The following is a 19,700-nucleotide window of genomic DNA, read 5'->3' as shown; positions in this document are numbered from 1 at the left end:
ATATTTCACTACGGTTTATTTAATGACTTAACCCTTATGAAGATGCGCGTTATATATTGCACAGCTGCTACACTATCAAACAGGCCATATATAATGCTTAGTATTCTGCCTTGGATTAACTGCACTAATTCAGACATTTCTGAAGAAGGCCTCCATGTTATTAATGGAGGTAAGATAAAAGACTGAGCATTATATACTTTTGCTTTGAATATTAACTTGTATTAATAGATGCTTAAATATTTGCCATCATTTTGCAAATTTTGATAAGCTTCATTTATCAAAATGTTTAATAAAATATGCATGTTACATACCTCTATCACAGGATAATGTGTTTTTAGGTGACAAACCATTCGATTAAAACATCTGTATTTTAAAATGTTACAGTACAACTACTTATAATTTATGGGGGGTGTAATGCAAGGAAGCACAGCATACATTAGAAAAGGCAAAATAAATTAAAAGGCTCAGACATAAGCTTGATCCTTGGACTGCACAGAAAACTAGACAGATGTTAAATACTTATTATTGTGAAAGTAAATCCTTTAGAGTGAACAGATCTAGAAGTTAAAAATGATGCAGTAAAAGCTACCTTTCTGTCCGTTTTCTTTTCCTGCGTTGCCTGAGCACTGCTATCCTGTGCAAGCTGTGCTGGGCCTGTAGAGCTCTCTTCCAAACAACACACATGACGACTGGGGTACCTGCACAGGAGCATAGAGGTGTATTTGTAAGAATCCTGCATTTCCAATTTTGTCACAGAATGGCCACACAGACAAGCAAGCAGAAGGTGCTAAAGATCAGTTTCTGAACACATGTTTAAATAATCCACACCTCTCTTTAAAGGCTTTTAAGGTAACCCACTGCCCACTTTCAACTGAAAGCACCAAACACTGAAACCTACATTTGCAAGAACACAAACAGATTTTCTTTGGGAATTACCTATTATCATTGTCAAACTAAGTTACATGTTTTTAAAGACTTTTAAATCAGATCTTAATACCAATTTAGCTTTTTAAACCATAGTAAAATAAATGACCTCACATAAAGATGATTAGAAACCTTCTATGGTTCAATCCTTTATCTAATCAGTAGGTTTAAAGTTTAAGTGATGTGGAAGTAGTTAGTGTTGCCAGGCTGCCTATACAGCTAAGCCATGCTGGCCTAATATTTGCATGGATGTGTAATAAGTGACTCCAGTGTCAGAGCTGTCTCTCTCTCTTAGTCCCAACACAATGTTTTAAATAGCATCAGTGCCCAGAATGTTCCAATAAAAACTGCACAATGCCAGCTGCTTACTGAGCACTAAGATGGAAGGAGGACAACTGCTCATAGTTAAGCTGTGGGTGGACGAAGCTACTTTCTGAAAGCGGCAACTTGAAGTCTTATAAAGAAACTGAAAAACTGACAATGCAGATATGATGTTATTAGTAATAATAATGAAATTTCAGTAACACTCCAAAAGAGGTTCAGTTTTTTAAGCAAACCTGTAGAAAAGGTTGATCACCAAAGTACGTTGAATCACTCAGAGACAGTTTGTTTACAGGTTATAGCGCAAAACCACCATACAGTTCAGACCATAAAGTACCAACATAAATCCAGACAAAGCCACAGAGAATTACCTGAAGAGTTAAACAACTAAGAAGAGTCTAAGAGACTAACAAAACATGCAGGGACTTGGAATGCTTTGTATTAATGTTTCTCTTGCACCTCAAGACAAAAACAAAGGCTCACACTTAATGAGTTGTGACAATATACATTGGTGTGTACTGGATATAAACCAATGCTCAATGAAAGTGCAAGTCTGTTTTACATCAATATTATGTACACTTTAAACAGTGATCAGATAGCTTTGTTGACTGAACAGTTTAATTCTGAAACAACAGATTAAACATCAATTAGTGTCTTCAGAATAACAAGTAATAAAGTAATTAATTGTTTAATGATCACAAAAAACAGCAAAAGATATGACAAGCCTGGCCTCAAACAATATCTCCCGAATCTTTGATTGCTATTGACACCATTGAAAGTGGTCGTCAATGAGAAGTTGGGAGGCGAATAAGACTCAACAACCATTGTCCGTTTCAAAAATCAGCAAACTACTCCAGAGAAACTCTGTGAGGGACATGCCACATCCATTAAGGACCTCTTACATCACACTTTGAAGTTTTCAGACTGCAGTGACTACAGCACAAAAATTCAATATGAAAATGATTGGCTATTTAAGTCACTGTTAACAGCTGACAAATGACATTGCTAACATTCTGTATTTGCACTTGTAAACCTCATCTAAGGTTCACAAACAAACGCAAGTATCACATTTGTTCTTCGCATGCAACTGGGTGACATTCAAACTTGGGACAACAACATCCTAATCCTACCCCAGGCACAATCCCTGACAAGAACCTGACTGTGAGGAACAGCTGCAAATGCAATTCTCACCTACATGCAATAGGCACCAAGCACGCACATCTAGACCTTTCTACATTCCACCCGGTGTCAGGCTTTGATACAAAAATTGATCTTTCATAATGTGCAAGTTTCAACTCCAGTATGCATTAATGACTAACCAAAAGAAATCCTTTGTATAAGATAGGAAGTACTCTGAGGGGGGAAATCTCAAATCCCGTTAATGCCTTCGTTAAACCATTTTAATAAATCTTGCAGATCTGAGCAAAAAAAGGATTATTAGCCTCATCATAGAGGCATTTCATACCCTTAGTAAAAAAACTCCTTCTTTTAAAGAAAGCAATTCATCTGATCCAAGTTAAAACGTCTATAGGCCTGATCTCAAATTCTAAGCTGTGTTGCAAACAACCAGCTGCCTGTTTACTATGGCGATTTCAAAGTACTGTAGGATCTTAAAAGGCCTTCCAGAGGTATGTGGTCTGTTATGCAAAGAGGCTAACTGAACCTCAAGATACTCTACAAATAAAAGATGCGAAATACAAAAGTATTCTGTCCATTGTACTTTACTACAGTGTCCCTGCACTTGCCTGTAGTGTACAAATAGGGAAAATAGCATTGTACAGAAAGGTTAAAGGCAACTGTAGAGGAAGCTGCTAAGAGATCCCATTTACAGAAAGTTCAAATGGTCATTTTTAACAACATACTTCAATTAACTTGGATTGTATTTAAGGCATCCATTCCACTGGACTCCCAATTCAAATTCGCAATTTTGGCAAACTGTATGCACCTACATATTGAGCCATTCAAGACCCCCAGCTGCTTTATCACAACCATACTCGTTAGAAACACTGAATGCACCTTAAATGCACATCACATTGTCAAGTCTGAGCTTTGTTGTTAGCTGACAAACAGTCCCAAAATAATGGTTACAAAAACTGGCTGAGCATTACCATAGACTGACAGTCCTGAGTCATACAGAACATCCTCAGTTTGCTGAGCTACAGCACCACCTGTGACCTGCCAGCTTGCAGTGTTATCAGCAGACAATAGATGCATATTTCTGTGAACATGAAACAGGGGCCTAACAGAGCAGATCCAATTTCTAATTTCCTGCTTCACTACATCTCCCATTGCAGAATAACATATTTACAATTCCTAGTTCTCATCTTCCTCACAGAAACAATATTTTTTGCAACTGCCTGAAGTGAAAATCCAGTGCTCTACTTCAGTAGAGCCAAGGGTTCCTGCAAAACTTTCCATATTTTTTGTTAGTTTTAGGGTGACAGGGTTATGACTGTGCACGGAGTCCAAGAATGAAATTAACACACCATGATAAAGAATATACAACCAAATTGTGAGAAGCCTGAAATTTCTAACGTTACTAATAACAATTGCACATGAATGAATGCATTATGAACAAGTTACCAAGTTACCCTTAAAAAACTCATTTTGCTTACCTTATATTCAGATTTGTAGAAGGCCATATTATTTTTCCTTAAATTACAAAGCAAGGTTTAACCTCTAACAGTAAGAAGATAACTCTCTAGGATTAGGCAGCATGCTAAAACATGTATAGTTTAAAATACCCGCTTACTAAAAAGAAGTGAAGAACAGAGCCTTTTAGTAATTAGTTAAAGACAACTGGTAACTCATAGTATACTAAATTACTAAGGTATACTAAATTAGACAAAGGACTGTGCATGTATTGGGGTACGGCTTCTCTCTAAAGTAATAGATATTAGAGAAAAGGGGTATCAAAGCCACTGTCAGACATCTAAAACATCCTGTAAAGACCAATGTTTTTATAGAGATGCTCTTAAAATTATACAGTTTCTAAGACTTACATGCAAGTGCATGTATTTATATGTGAAGTAAAAACATTAATATCATTACCGCTGATTTTAATTAAATTAACTGAAGACATTGATTTGACAAAAAAAGTTCCCATCCAGCTTTCACAGGTCCAGTACAGCTCAGTGTAAACAACCTCAACTTTTTACAGATTACGAGCAAGAATACCAAGCTTTAAAAAAAACGTCAACAGTACGTCATCTTTATTTAGACTCACAATATAGACCTTAACATCACAGGCAAATTCATGATGAAAAATAGGGAGGTTTTTTCTGGCATGACCAGACACTGAAGCCAAAAGACATACTTCCACGTGGCCAGGGGCTGTGTCATCCAGACAGACAGAGAAGCCCAGTAAGTGGGACAGTGGCAGCACGAGGGCAGTAGCTCAGACAAACACATTCCGACACTTGTTTGGGTCAGGAACACAGCAGCCTTATCCGTCAGCATTCTGCATGCAAAAAAGAAGTAAAGCCAGCTCATCCCAGCTAATCCCCCTACTTCCATCGACTCTGGGGATAGATAACGATGGCAAGGGGTTCTGCTGTAACCCAATTTCAAACTCAGTGGGTGGGTGTATCAACAAATGGCAATTCTATTTTTTTTAACGTATATAATTAACTATTTTTATTGCTTCAGCAGACTTATATTTTGTGGGTCTGACTAACCATAGACAAAAACACCATCAAACTCAGACATGGCACAATAAATCATTCAAAAGTAAAAGTTATTACTAAACTCTTCCTGTGTTATTATTTTGCTAATTTTCAATCAATTAAAACATAGATGACTATGCTTTGAAAACTGACTTCTAGAAAAAGCTTCCAAAAAGGCTCTCTACTAAGGCTTACATAGAAAAAAAATCAATAATATTCTTTGACCTAAAAAATGGGTCACACCAGCAGTGTAGGTATTACATTTAAGAGCACTTAACGGAAGAAACAAATATGTTAAAGCAGGGCTTCAGCCTGGCTCTTAGAAAGCTTGTAAACTATATATTTTATTTACTGAAGGTAACCATTAAATAATCAATATGCAAATAAACATATGATCCACCAAGCAGGTGATTTGTTAAGGATTTTTAGGGATCATCTGGATCAAAAACCTAGACAGACTTAATTCCCTAAATCAAATGATCTGATTAATTGATCTGTGACTTCAAGGCATTGCCAATCTTTAGATGGAGGTGTTTTTTGACTAACTGGATTGGGGCTCTCATTTTACAAGATCTGAAAGCCACTCTTTTTTACATAATATCCTTGACAGTTCTAAAACCTCTGCAAAATTCATCAGTAGAATTCTACTCGTGTCAGCACAGGGCAACGGACCCAAGTTATTTTATACCACAGGCCTCTTTTTTTTTTCCCAGGTGCTGTGGTGGTCAAGGGGTGGTATTTTTAGTGTTCATGGGTATTTTTCCCCCACTCGTATATGTTCCTCTCGCTCTTTTTTTGCAATACATTTCCCCTTTCTTTGATTATGCATAGTTTTAGAAGGGTGCATATGGGCAGAAAAGAAAGCTGCAGATGCTAGACATGGCCCATTGGACACTTATTTGATAATTTAATTTAGAATTATGCCTTTTGTGCTTTAATTTCTATTATATTAATATTGAATTGTTACTTTTATCTGTTGTCGTTACTCGATTTCACCTCGTTCACATCTCGGCTTGTAGCCACAAACCCTGCAACCGTATGAACCGAATGAAAAGTGAAAGCAGACTCCTGTGACCCACCTGAAGCTATTTATCTTTTACGTCACAGGCACCACAGCTTGTACAGTACATAAGGAATCAGTGCTTTTCAGAGGAGACGCACCACCCTCACAGACAGCAGCTCCTTGGGAGTCACAGTCCCAGTGGGTTAATGATGTGCCCATTCACGAACCAGTTACCACAGAGGCTTTACTGGCTGAGATATCTGGGAGTCTTCTTAACATTTCAGAAACAGAAAGAAGAAATATAATCAGATACTTGGTATTGAAGAAAATTTTACATTGAAAGTGCTCTTTCTCCAAATAACTATTATACTGAGGAAATTCAGAAAAAACAGGGCTGCCAGCACCCATTTAGAGATTTCCATTATTTTCTCCTATTAGACAATATATGTAAAAAACAGAAGTTCACATTACGGAGGCAACTTCAGATAAATCACTCATGTAGATTCCAGGTATGACCAAGAATTTGCTCCTGGAATCCCTGCTGTGTCATAAATTGATCTGCAAAGGTGAGATGTCTGCCTTTATTTACATCGCACGCACAACTGCTAATCAGGCACCTGATCGGTCATCAGGAATGCAGGCATTATACCTCAAAAGTTCTTATATAAGGTCTTGAACTGCTACTGCTACTTCCCCTTGACTAAACACTCAAACTCAAAATACAACATCCTCCATAAGGGACAAGTCAATGTGTTTATTTAATTTAAACATTTGTGAATACCATTTTAAAGAGAATATAAATATTGGGACAGGAAGGTGTGACTCCTTAGTAACAAGAGAATCAATTAAATTACAAGTAATGGAGTGCATCTGGTGTGCACTGACCCATACAAACTGATTTGGTCTAGAGAGCAAAAGCACAGACTTCAGATGTTTTGCAAAGTGACTATGAAATGCACTGTACCACTGTAACTGTTTCTGGTTCAGCAGTGAAACTATGTTAGAACTGGGAGAGGGGGAATGAATAAAAGACACTGATAAAGATCAAAATAGATTAAATACAGCTCCAGGACTGCTCAACTAATCATGTGATCTAATGTGATTTGAAAGCTATTTGGTCAGCATTGTGTTTCTCCAGAACAGCAGAATGAACAAATCAAACACCCTAATCGAGGAGATGCACATTCTGTCCAGTCAGACAAGACCTTTGGATCTAAACCACATCTCATAAGAGAAACAGAAATGTGGTTATATTATGGTGGGTACCGGTTTATTTTTTCCCCATTCATTACCTCTTTAAAAGGAGGAAAACTCCAAGTCTCAACACTGAATATAAAAAGCAAACTGAAGAGTAATTTGTACACCATTCTTTATATTTTTTTATTTTTAAATAAAGTATAGCTGGCCAAAACTTTGTAATTGTGTAGGTGCTCACCAACTTCTGTTTATTTTTTTAAAGGCATCTGCTTGGAGCTGTATGGTTGTGAACTTCTATCATAAATACATACTTAATTTATCACAGTCACTAGATTTGTCAATGACTAGGATTGTAAGATGACTTGAAAAAATAGCGGTTTACTCTCAAAGATCAGTCTGTTAGTCTCCAGCTGGCAAATGTTCATATGCTTTAATTTTAAAAAGAGTACCGTCATACCAAGCCTTTCAATATAAAATCTTTTATAACAATCAAATGCAAGTTTCAAGAACATCTTTGTTGTCTTTTCCCACCATCTCTTGCTGAACACTAGAAAAATACAAGCTGCGGCTTTTCTTGGTTGGAGGCTTCCAGGCATGTTCTTACCCACTTACTGTACATTCACCTTATAACAAAAGTTAGAGCTCACTGGCCAGGCAGCAGTAACCACAGTCAACAATGAGCATTATGGAGCATGTGGCCAGCCAGCCAATGACCCATTGTAGGCATAAAAACTACAGCTACAACATGCAAGCCAAACCAGCAGTACAAACAAATCTTTGCTTAAACAGAACCTCACTTCAACATGTCAGTTGTGCCAGCTCCAAGCATATAACTAATGGACCAAGGACATTCTGCACAGCAGCAGCTTGTGGTCAGAGACTAACAAGAAAGCAAAACAGCAGTCAGACAGCCGTCTCGGATTATGCAGGGACCCTATTTCAATGTCTTGCAATCGTCTGCAAAGAGAAAAACAGCAAATACAGTAAAGTGGCTAAGATACCTGCTCTCCACCATTACGCAAGTTCAAAAGTAATCTCATAACCAGAACAGGTATCCACTCTTGGAAGCTTAATAAAAATATTAATTTGTGTTGTTACATGTTGAAAAGACTGAAAGGTGCATCTAATCAAACTGCTATTTCTTTACAAAAGAGTTTGGATCTTTACTGAACAGTAACTGCCACAGCATGCTTAAAGGTGCTCAGTCTTTTGATCAAGGCAGCTCACAACCATTATGTCAGGGTCACACATTCCCACAGGCTGCCTCCCTCCCTCTTCTAAGATCCAGTGAATGCTGGCTTGTTTGTTCATACAAAGTGCGAATCAAAGCGCAGCTTTAACACACACCCACCAGTCAAGTGCCTGACATTTCTAGGTGATGGCATTTTTCAGCACAAGCCAGAGACTGTCAGCATCTCCTAGAAGACTACAATTTTTTTTTTATTCACCAGCTTGTTTAACCAGGAAAGCATACAAGGGGCTTCTATAAAACATCATCCTGGAACTTCAAGAATCAATTGAGCAACTGATATCATACAGAAAACAGCTGCCAAGCTCCAATATCATGTGACTCATGTTAAAAAAAGAGCATGCAGATAATCAGATAGTTGCTCTGACATCCCTTCCCCTAGTTTGTCTAAAAACTGCAATTGCCTTCAGGCAAATGTGCAAATGCTTCACAGAAAGTATAAAGTAACAGTTTGAATTACCAAACTGTTTCACATGCTGTGGAGAAACAAACAGCCATAGAATTCTTGATGTGCTTTGCCTCTGAAAACAAATAAGGCTTATATGGGCAAGCTTGAAATGACCATGCTTAAATGAAGTTCTTTTCTTACTGGTTCAAATACAAAATTTAAAAAGACCTTCTTCATGAACTACATGAGAATAAAAATGAATGGGGGCCTTTCATATAAACTCTGACTTCTTCTAGCTATAGTAATATTTAGGTTCTACCACGCAGAGCCCATGGTACTTTACAGACACGATTACAGTTGTACAGTCACTGCACACAGCCTTCCCTTTTCCTGTGGCCCCAAAGCAACATACCTCACACTCCTGTTATTGAAAACATTCACCACAGGCGTTTGTTGTGCTTTACTGCCACTTTCCAAAGGTGTTATAATTGGCATTGGAGACAGTATAACCCGAGTGTGAAACACTCTTATTTGTAATTACAATGTTTTCCTCTTTTTCGTAACTTATCCCTTGAGATTTCCAGAAACAACTGAAACTACTTCCCCTAGATCAGCCTTAAACTGCAATTTACACAGAAACTGTTAGTGGCAATAAATTAAAGTCTTTCATTGTTCAGTTTTCCACATTGTATATTCCCCCACATTTCTGCCACAGAGATAAGAATACCATCATCAATGCACATCACAAAACTGAAGACGAGCTGAACCATATCATGTTCAAGAGATGAAAGGCAGCGCAACTGCAGCAAAATCCACTCACAGATTCACAAAATTTGAATGAAAAACAAGGCGAGACGGCAAGTTTCTGCAAAGCATTTCACTATAAAGGAAAAAAAAAATCAGACTTGCTTGTATGAATTAAATATCATAACAATACAGGAATTTGATGATTACAGAAAAGGCAATGTTTTGGAGGTGGAATTATCCAGAGATGCCCACATGTCTGAACAAGCACAATTTCCTACTCAAAGACTGCTGAGTGCCAGCTTCTAGGTTTTACGTATTGATGACCCAACACTTCTAACAACATGATTACACAGTCTGTCAAACCTTTTAAGCAAACTAAACTCAGCATATATAAACCAAGACACTACCTAAAATGTAGGAAGAGGACACTGTGGACCGCATCTCAAAACATACGCTTAATTTAGCACTTTAGCATCAAGCAACCAGACACCATAGGTTGGACATCATACATTGAACTGCTCAACTGTGATTTGAAATAGATTTGCACCTATATTGCCCCAGTAAAATGAAGCATTAGAAAAAATTCTCTCAGAAATGCTCAAATTTGTCTCAGGCACTTGTAATGTTTTAGATATTATACTGATTATATGGGGAAAAGAATGTGTGGTGTTGCTATTGGAAGAAAACAGTATAAAAAAGACTTAAGCATTTTGGGCACAAGAATTATTGGGAGGCTTGTCTGTGGAGATATTGATCACTACAGTATCTTTTTATTTTGTACCACACTGAATAATTCATTAACACAGTTTAACCTGTAAAACTGCTGTTTCCTAACTGTAGTATTACCTCTGCATTACTTGAGGTAGTATATTCAATTTAAAAAAATAATTTTAAAAATTAGCATGTTTAAAATGTTTAATGCAGATGGCTTTCAAATAATTTGATGAAAATCATGAAAAATTAGGTTAAAGCAGAGATTGGATGAATGGTGCAGTTTTGTTTCTATTCTGGCAGTTATCGCTGCTTTTCCAATACAGTAGGTGTTTTTCTACTATAAATCTAGGGTAAATAATACTTAGAAATATACACAGCTCTTGATTTAAAATACATTATTCCTATATACTCAAAAACTGCTTCACTGGTGCACTAATCTTTTGCTAACCGTTCTTTTTACCATCATTAATCAGAACACAAAGAGGACAACCTGCTCCATGTCTATCTGGCAACTAATGATAAAAAGCTCCTAAAATTAAGTCTTTAATTGAAGTGTTACTTCAACACCTGCGACTTTCCTGTTCACAACAAATACCTTCACAAGTTCATCCTTGTGTAGCACAAAAACTAGGAGTGTGCAGTGTGGAGGTCTTCTAAAACTGCTTTATGATAACCGATTGAGATTCACAGAAAAACAATTGAATTTTTTCACAATCAGAATTATTTTTAATGTCTCCGGTTTCACCCAGAAGCAAGTACAAGCATGCTCTGTAACCAAGTTTGCTTCAACGGTATAAAATGGACAAAAAGCTCAATTTTTTCGCAATAAAGTCCTGGCTATGACTTGAAACCCTGCAGCTCTTTTGCAATAAGCAACGAAACAAGGAACACCTGTTGCTCACTTCACGATCAGCCTCAACCTTATCCACATATTCAAGCGAAGTCAGAACACAAGCAGATGGCACACAGTTTCACTGCGTCTCTTCTTAAATTTCCGACACTTTAACTTATGCTTATTGAAAACAGCAAACGGGAAAGGACAACACAAATTTCATTTGCCCTTTCGAAAACCCCCTCTGCCAGATGGTCTGGCAGGTATAAAATAAAACTTGCACATGCAGCCGCCAGCTGTCGGCCCTCCTGATCATCAGAAAACCCGGGGAGGTTTTTATGCAAAATGCATCTTTAAAAATCTGTCCCAGTACCCTACGCTCAGGTATTCCCACCTGCGTCACCGCCTTGATTGCCCTCTTCAAACACAACACCGCCTGTTCACATCAGCTGTTGGCAACCGCTGGCTGACGCGTGGAAGCGACCAGCAAAACAGCCCAGGAACAAGCGCTCTGACGACGGCAGGGCCGATCAATAATTGAACAGACTTTTTTTTTTTGGCCATGCGTGTGATTTGCGGACTAACCCGAGAGGCACACGGAAGACGGACAGGAGGCGGCTGTCAATTTCAAGAACGCAGCAAGCGGTGTCCAGCTCACAACATCCTCTGATGTCATCGAGGAATACCACACCGCGAATCTTCCTTTGGACAAAAAAACAACAGCACTATAACAAAATTATTACTAAATCCCTGCCAATATCCCGATACCGGCAGCTGGCGGTAGCCACATCCATCCTGTTAGCTACACGCCACCCAGTGCACCCAGGGCCTTCACTCGACTGACACGGCGGGCAGAAACACAGAACCCGTCTTTGTTCAAACACGTCTACAGATGAGGCAGAGAAGGACAGGGGGGATAGGTTAATTAACAAGCATTATTATAAAACCGTTTTGCCCCAGTAAAGAAACGAGATGTCCCCAGCTCACCGGCACAGGAGAGCGAGAATAAGGCACACCAACACACGGCGCAGCTCCTTCATCATCTTCCTACGGGGACGGACATCCTCGCTTTTCTTCTTCGTGTCCTCGTTTTAATGGCAAGGCAATACCGACTCCGCTCCCCTCGGAAGCCTATTTGTTCGAAGACCTGAACGGACACACGGGAGAGAGGGGATAAATAGAAACGCCAGGCTGTAATAACCGTGTGAACTCTACCCCCCACCTGCCTACACTCCCTCCTCTCGGTCTCTCTTCAAGCTGCTCCTGCCTCTCGCGCTGCTACGGTTTATTCCCCCGGCCTGCATTCACGCCCCATCTCGTGACGCGACCGTTAGAGCTCCACCCCCTCCGCCTGTCCTCGAGCTGAGTTGGAACTTCTGACGTGCGACGCGTCGAATTTTCTCTCCCCCCCCCCCCCCCTTTTATTAATACTGTAATAAGCACAAGCACAGTTGTGCAACAGACTGTACGGAGAATTTCACGATTTCACGATTAAAGGAGAGTCAAGACCTGCTTCTTTCGACAGCTGTCTGGAGGTTTGCTAATACAAAGGTGTTTTTACATACCACCACTCCAAATTGCTTCACAAATCCTGCTTATGTATGTCAGAGTTACACACTACAAATACAGAGGACAGGGAAAGAGAACCGTTAACCGAGCATTAAATACATTTTGAAAATAATTTAGACCAAGGACAACAACCTACAAACTGAGAATTTCGATGCAAACATGGAAGCATTTTTCCATCTCTCCAGAATTTAAAAGAAAGCTAAAGATCAGCGTGTGGTTTCAGTACAACAGAGAAACGACATGGGTAGGAATGGAAGTTAGCAGTTACGTACTTTAGAAGAGAAGCGACACTTGTGTTAACAGGCTGAGGCTGGAAGCCAGGGAAAACGTCAGTTTTCTACATCACACACAAAAAAAACCCCTCAGTATATTATTTATATTACTTGAGATAGCAACCATTTAAAACAACAAAATACATGTCTGGCGTTACAAAATTGGTCCTTGTAACTTTTAACAACGCCATCATGAAAGGCAGAGGTGCAGAAACATCTATAAATCGTTTTTTTTCAAAGAGAAAAACATCTGCTCACGCGAACTGGGATATGAAGTATTTCTGCCCCCCCGAAGCACAGAAAAACTACTACTCCCAGAAACTCCACCAGAAACTGGGAGACACGATTACTGAAGGATTTCCCAGCCTTCAGAGAAAACAGTGCATCACAGATTTTCTTCACCTGATTAAATACATCATAATCAACATTTTATTAATGTTAGGCTTTTTTTAGACTTTTAATCAATTTGAAACAGGCATTTAGAATAGTCCACCTCTGATCCTGTGCCGAGCTGTGATTGGTTGACAAGGGGTCCTTGCGAGAGCCTCCCCTCGCTGCGCCTCGCGCTCACTGGCTGGGCTGCCCGAGGAAGTTTCGGCGAGTTGCGATTGTAAGTGCGTGATTTCTGCTGTGTTGATCAGAAATACCGAGTGTTCTTCTTTATTTATTTTTTTGCAGGATCTCACTCCAGTTCGTGTTTTGTCTCGGCGTGTTTAGTCCTAGTGCAGCGTGTGTGGGGGGTGTGGAGCAGGGATGGACGTGTTAGCGGTACTGGCTGTGCTGTCCTTGTGTGTGTCGATGCGGGTCCAGTTCGCCTGCGCCTTCTCCCAGTCCCTGGACAGCGACTTCACTTTCACCCTGCCCGCCGGCCGCAAGGAGTGCTTCTACCAGACCATGAAGAAAGATGCCTCCCTTGAGATCGAGTACCAGGTATCTAACGGGTACTTAAAATACAAGCGGTAATAAATGTGCTGTTAGCAAGACGCTCATTATCGCAGGGATTAGTGCAGTTGCTAGTAGCGGCTGTTGCGAGCGGCGCCAATTTTGAACCTGAACAGTTTTCGTTCGAGCGATTAGATGGTTTCGTTTATTTCAGATGGTCTCCAGGATTCAGAACTATTGGCTAATGTTACCGACAAGGGGCATTTCGACTACCGATTTCATTCCGTATGTACGGGCTGCACTGGGCAGCGGGATGTTGCTTTATTGCGTCTGCACGGAGACGTACTTCCCAGACAGCAGCCCAATGGCCAGGGGTTCTCCCGTTTCACCTTCCTGACAGTGCCGGCAGGACCCGGAATGCGGTGTCTCTGTGCTCAAGTCATCTGCCGGAATTAGAAGCAGACTGCGTGCGTGTGTGTGCTTCCCTTTCCTTACCATTGTCGCCAGTGTGGAGTTCTAATGTACCTGGAGTCAAAGATGTCCTGCTGTTTCGTGCAGCTGTATATATGCGGACCTGACGACGGCTGGATTCTTCTTCTGCTCGATTGTCGTTTCCGCACTCTTCTCCTGTTGAGCACGATCTTGTCCGTCTTTAAGATGTGAGCCGTTTCTGTTTGCAGCCGCCCTGTAGTGTAAAAATACTTTTCAGCGAGCAAAGCTCAATACTGTATAGAATAATAGCGACTGGGTGGGGGGAGGTGGTATTGTGAGGCGAGAACTGATCGTGAAACATCTCAGTCTTCGGAACAGCCTGTGTGGCAGCGGGTTCTAACGGTTTGAGGTTTTAAATGGCTGGCACGGAGTTGAGTCGTAGGCAGTGCTGTTCTGTGCTCAAATATTTGGGGTTGTTTCGTAATAGTAGGACTGCGCGTTTCCCAGCCCCATGAATCACCACGCCTGTCGTCAGATCGCTCGCCCAGCTGTGCATGTCTCAGGATACACGCCCTCATCTCGCCTCCCTGCGCCACACTGCTTTTCTACCTTCGCTGGGCTGAGTGATACTATGATGTTAGTGATCAGCAGAAATGGCGTGGTCGATGCCGCTAGTGAGAATGTGGGGGGCAGCTCGGGGAAAGCCGACTGCGATTCTCCCCCGCGCTCACGTGTGAGGGCTCACAGGCGTCCTCTCTCCTCCCCGGCTCTGCCCGGGGGCTCCAGGTGCTGGACGGGGCGGGGCTGGATGTCGACTTCTACCTGTCCTCGCCGGCGGGGAACGTGCTGGTGAGGGATCACAGGAAATCGGACGGCGTGCACACGTACGTACCCACCGTCTCGAACCCGCCTCCTGGAGGAGCACGTTGTTTCCGTGCTGATCTCCACCTCTGCGTCCCTGCAGCCCAACCCGCCCATCCCTCCTACAGTTTTCTGTGAGGTGGATCAAAAGTACACCGTGTTGCATATGTGGTTTTAAAGCCTTTGTTATTCCTTTACAGTAGAGGCGTCCAACCCTGGTCCAGGAGAGCCCCTGCCCCTCCATTCTTATTGGCAGCTTTTAAATTATTTTTCTAAATAAGGGCCTGGAACTATTTAACTGCGATCAGTTAAGCGGGTGGTTGGTTTCGAAATCATTTGAAACAAAAATGAGAATTTCCTGAAGTCCTCAAGGACCAGTCTTCCCTTTCAGTGACACATTTTTGAACTGATCAGTTGCTTAAGCAAGGTGCTCCCAGGCATTAGGTGAGGGTTCTATTGTGATCTGTAAGAAGAACTGGGTTGCGGGTCTCCAGGAGGAGGGTTGGTGAGACTCCTGTGCAAGTGACCATTATAGGATTTCTGCAGAAAAATCACTCCAGGTTTTCTGCTGAATAAGGTCTCTTGAATTTTAAACTGCTGAGTTATATCAGCCGTCGCCCTGCTGCTCTTGCTGGGCTTGTTCGCACCCAGGTCCGCTTTTCGCTCTGCGCTGGGCTCAGCTGTGCGCCTCTCTCGCAGGGTGGAGGCGGAGGATGGAGACTACATGTTCTGCTTTGACAACACGTTCAGCTCCGTGTCGGAGAAGATCGTCTTCTTCGAGCTGATCCTGGACAACATGGAGGCCGAGGAGGGGCCAGACCCAGAGGACTGGAAGGAGTACGTGCACGGGACAGACCTGCTGGACATGAAGCTGGAGGACATCATGGTACGTCTGCTCCCCTCTCCCCTCTCCCCTGCCCCAGGAGTCAGGCCCCTCCCAGCCTGGCCCCACTCAGTGTGTGCCCCCCGGTCCGGGCAGGGGCTTGGGCTGACTGGTCAGGTCGTTCTGTCCCCTGTGTTTATTTAGCAGAGAGCTCTGCACTGGAGCTGGGGTCACAGCGCTCTGGCCGCGAGCCAGCAGTGAGCACAGGCAGCCAGCTGCCCCCTCTGTTACAGCACATGGGCGCAGGCTCTGTCCTCCTGGGTTCAAACAGATCCAAGCCTTCGCCCGGTTCCTGGTCACATGCCGTCGCGCAGTCAGTGTAATAAACCCCAGCCTGGCGGCCGTCCGCTTGGTCAGAGGGGAACAGGGAGGGACGACGCTCGCAGCTTCAGGCCTGTCGTGACTGTGAGTGGTGCTTCACTGCTGGCTGCGGGTTCGTCGGATTCACTTCTTTTTAAATGAACTCTTTTGAAGTCCATATCTGTGACTTCTAGAAGGTCACAGCCTTCTTTTTCCCCTCCTGCCCCTTCTCCTTCTTGCTTCTGACAGCGGGGTGTGGAGGGTGGGGAGCCGGGCAGAGAGGTTTGCACCGCTCGGGCCCTGGCGCAGCTGTTCGGAATTTATGCAAAGGGTGGCGGGAGGAGGAAACAGGCTGCACAGCCGCTCTATCACAGCTGACGCCCAGGCGCACGTGATCCTTGAGCCACCCGCGCAGGCTAGCAGGCAGACGGGCTGGGTCTTCTCCTTTGCAGCCTCACGCCGCCTCTCTCCCTCCCCTCCCCCCAGGAGACGATCAACAGCGTAAAGGCACGGCTGGGAAAGAGCGTCCAGATCCAGACGCTGCTGCGGGCGTTCGAGGCGCGGGACCGCAACCTGCAGGAGAGCAACTATGAGCGCGTCAACCTGTGGTCCTGCACCAACCTGCTGGTCATGGTGCTGGTGTCCGGCGTCCAGGTCTACCTGCTGCGCAGCCTCTTCGACGACAAGAGGAGGAGCCGCACGTAGCGCAGCCGGACGGGGGGGGGGGGGGACAGGCGGCCCAGCCAGGCCCGGCCCGGCGCGCCACTCACAGGGCTTGGGGGAGGGGGCCAGGTGGGCGGTAGGCTGCTCCTGGACACAACGCCGACTCCTCTACAGTCTGTCCCCACTCTTGGATTTCTCTGCCCAGTGGTCTTCTTGTTTAATTCAACTGAAAAGACAGGTCAAGCTCAAGAGCGGAGCGCTACTGTCGCCCACGTGCTTCGTCATGGATTGTGTGAAGGCAAATCGCTGCTTCAGCAGACGAACCTTACAATACCTCCAGCAAAAACCCGAACTGCGATTTCTTTTCATCAGGGCTCATTATCTCTGCTCCTGAGGGTTTTCTTTTTGTCTTGGAAGATGGTTGATGTTAAGAGGGACTGTTACATGTTGTGTCAAAGAGAGACTGGTCTGATCTAATTTTTTCTTTTAAAGATCAAATTGCATTTTTATGAATTTAGAAAAAAAGAGCAGAAGCCGTTTATGTGATTAGCAGGCATGATGCATACCCCTCCCCCATAGGTAGCTCTGCAAAAAGGAACTCTCCTATGACTAAATTCTGCTGAAACATTGTTTTACGTTTTTACGTTGTTGTGCCTGTACAAGTCTGCAGTGATTCTGGCTTACTCCTCATGTGCCCTGAGGGATTAGTGACATTGCTCACTTTATCCCCTTTACAAGCTGTGCTCCCTGCACAGCCCACGGCAGCCATGTGCACAGCTATGCAAACAATCTGAAATGAGGCTGCACGTCTTCAGATCCTGGCCACGTGACTGAAGAGAGACACTGGGATGACGGAAAGGGCTTTCACATGATAGCAGTGTTATTGACGTCAACAAGAGGCTGCTGGCCAGAGCTGAAAAGGAGGTTTCACATTTGACTGAATAGTGCCAGGCTTCTTACTGTGAAACAGTCCTAGTCCCAGAGGGTGAGCCCTCATGAGCTTTTGTTCCACACAGCGCAGAGCCCCTGGGCCCCGACCTGCTGCAGAGACTCGGAGCCCCTGAGCCCCGAACTGATGAACCACAGACTCAGAGCCCCTGAGTCCCGAACTAATGCACCATAGCACAGAGCCCCTGAGCCCCAAACTGATGAACCACAGACTCGGAGCCCCTGAGCCCCGAACTAATGCACCATAGCACAGAGCCCCTGAACCCCGACCTGCTGCCCTGAGACTCACAGCCCCTGAACCCCGACCTGCTGCCCTGAGACTCACAGCCCCTGAACCCCGACCTGCTGCCCTGAGACTCAGAGCCCCTGAACCCCGACCTGCTGCACCGAGACATGACAGATTCTGGGTTCTCCTCTTTTTCAAGTGAAATGTTCAACTGACCTCATTAAGCGTGTGTATATTTTTCCAGTTCACTTTTCTACATAGATTCCAAATTATTTAAATGTGTAAAGGAATAATAAACAGACCTTCATAAAACGAACCAAGAAGAAGCTGCAGAGTGGCTCAGCTGGTAAAGAGACTTACCTTTGCGCCCTGATTCATGTGCTGTGGGTTCGAGCCTGGGTCATGTTACTAACCAGCTTGGAGAGATGGCGCACAGTGACGTGTTAGAAGATGAAGGGGTCAGTGTGCTCGCCGCTGGCTCTGAGAGGGAGACGTCACTCTGCTCGCGTAGATGAGGTGACAGTGCAGTTGAAATTTGTGTCGCAGGGTGACCGGCTTTGGCAGTGCCTTCATACAGACAATAAATGACTGCTTGCAGCAGGAATCGGGGAAAAAGGCTCCTGTTTCTTTGTGTGTGACCAGCTTCCACATTACTGCAGTTCCTGTCCACAGTGGTGCCCAGTAGACAGCGCCATCTTCTGGGAGTGAATATTTCAGGAGATGCAGTCTGCAAGGCAAGGCACCTACATGAACTCCACAATAGGACCTTCATAATGCAGGAAGATACTGAAAGTGTAAATGAGTTTAATGAAGGGTGGTAGGTGAGGATGATCAAATGTATGACAGTACTGTGTGCATTAATAGAGTATTTTACATAAGACTGAGGTGCAGAATTGAGCCCATTGAGTTCACCTTGTTGGACAATCCTGAGGTCCCCCTTAGCTGTGGCTCTGAGAGTGGCTGAAGATCTCGGTGTGGCTTAGAAGCTGGCGCTCTTTGGCCAGGCTCTTGAAAAGCCTAACAGTGGTGACTATCACCCCTTGAGCAATGCAATGGCCTGAATCACTAAATGGGACAGAGGAGAACACTATAATATATTCTTTCTAATAAGTTCAGTGTGAACAATGAAGTCTTCCTGCCCTTTTGGACTGTATTATTTTTACATTTTCCCGAGGTGTTGGAATGAGAGGGAGTGTTTGTGCTGCTCTTACAGTTACCCTACCAGCTGAGGGTGAGCCATCTTCATCACACTAGAGAGGGTGCCTGCCTCCCTGTATGTCCTCAGCCCTGCACAGTTGGGCAGAAAGGCACAGAATCACAGCTCCTGTCTCACACCTGTCAGAGGAAAACTGACCAGACAGCGAAACCTGGAGAGTTGTGAATGGCCTAGTCCCGACAGCCTTGGCTGAAGCCAGTTTCGTGAAGGTGAACAGAAACGTAGGATGGCCAGTGACCAGAGGCCGCAGCTCTGTCCAGGCTACCTGCAGGACTGTGGGTGCCGGGGTCCTGCGCTGACCGCACGAGTGTCCAGGGACGATACCTTGACACTGACCCACGGTTGGGCCACCGACGTCCGCCAGACACAGGGGCCTCAGCCTGGGGGAAGGACACCACAGTTAGCCGG

The 19,700-nt window shown here is 43.6% G+C and overlaps 2 protein-coding genes across 8 annotated transcripts in view; one reads left to right on the top strand and one right to left on the bottom strand.

The window, feature by feature from the left end:
- The window catches only part of suco (SUN domain containing ossification factor), a 41,633-nt gene extending 29,324 nt beyond the window's left edge, over positions 1-12,309 (bottom strand). For 3 of the 5 annotated variants that reach the window (XM_088926953.1, XM_088926954.1, XM_088926955.1), the window contains exons 1-3: positions 12,028-12,215; positions 11,626-11,742; positions 590-698 (exon numbers count right to left, since the gene is read on the bottom strand). In XM_088926953.1, coding sequence (XP_088783079.1) covers positions 590-698; positions 11,626-11,742; positions 12,028-12,083 — 282 coding nt within the window. In that variant the 5' untranslated portion in view covers positions 12,084-12,215. Of the gene's footprint in view, positions 1-589; positions 699-11,625; positions 11,743-12,027 lie in introns of all 5 variants that reach the window. The other 2 variants (XM_088926956.1, XM_088926957.1) reach the window with 1 other exon arrangement.
- A 1,107-nt stretch (positions 12,310-13,416) lies between these two features.
- On the top strand, positions 13,417-18,691 carry tmed5 (transmembrane p24 trafficking protein 5). Of its 3 annotated transcripts, none has more exons than XM_088927916.1 (5): positions 13,417-13,491; positions 13,599-13,811; positions 14,982-15,079; positions 15,756-15,942; positions 16,726-18,691. In XM_088927916.1, exons 2-5 carry the CDS (start codon positions 13,635-13,637, stop codon positions 16,942-16,944), a joined length of 681 nt encoding a protein of 226 aa, XP_088784042.1. In that variant the 5' UTR covers positions 13,417-13,491; positions 13,599-13,634; the 3' UTR covers positions 16,945-18,691. The 3 variants fall into 3 exon arrangements, with proteins under 3 accessions (XP_088784042.1, XP_088784041.1, XP_088784043.1); XM_088927917.1 differs by having other exon boundaries at positions 13,477-13,495; XM_088927915.1 differs by having other exon boundaries at positions 13,434-13,811.
- Positions 18,692-19,700: the final 1,009 nt, after the last annotated feature.

The sequence above is a fragment of the Atractosteus spatula genome, chromosome 11 (assembly GCF_055471065.1).
Source record: "Atractosteus spatula isolate fAtrSpa1 chromosome 11, fAtrSpa1.hap1, whole genome shotgun sequence".
NCBI lineage: Eukaryota > Metazoa > Chordata > Actinopteri > Semionotiformes > Lepisosteidae > Atractosteus > Atractosteus spatula.
This window is presented reverse-complemented; position numbering and strand designations above follow the sequence as displayed.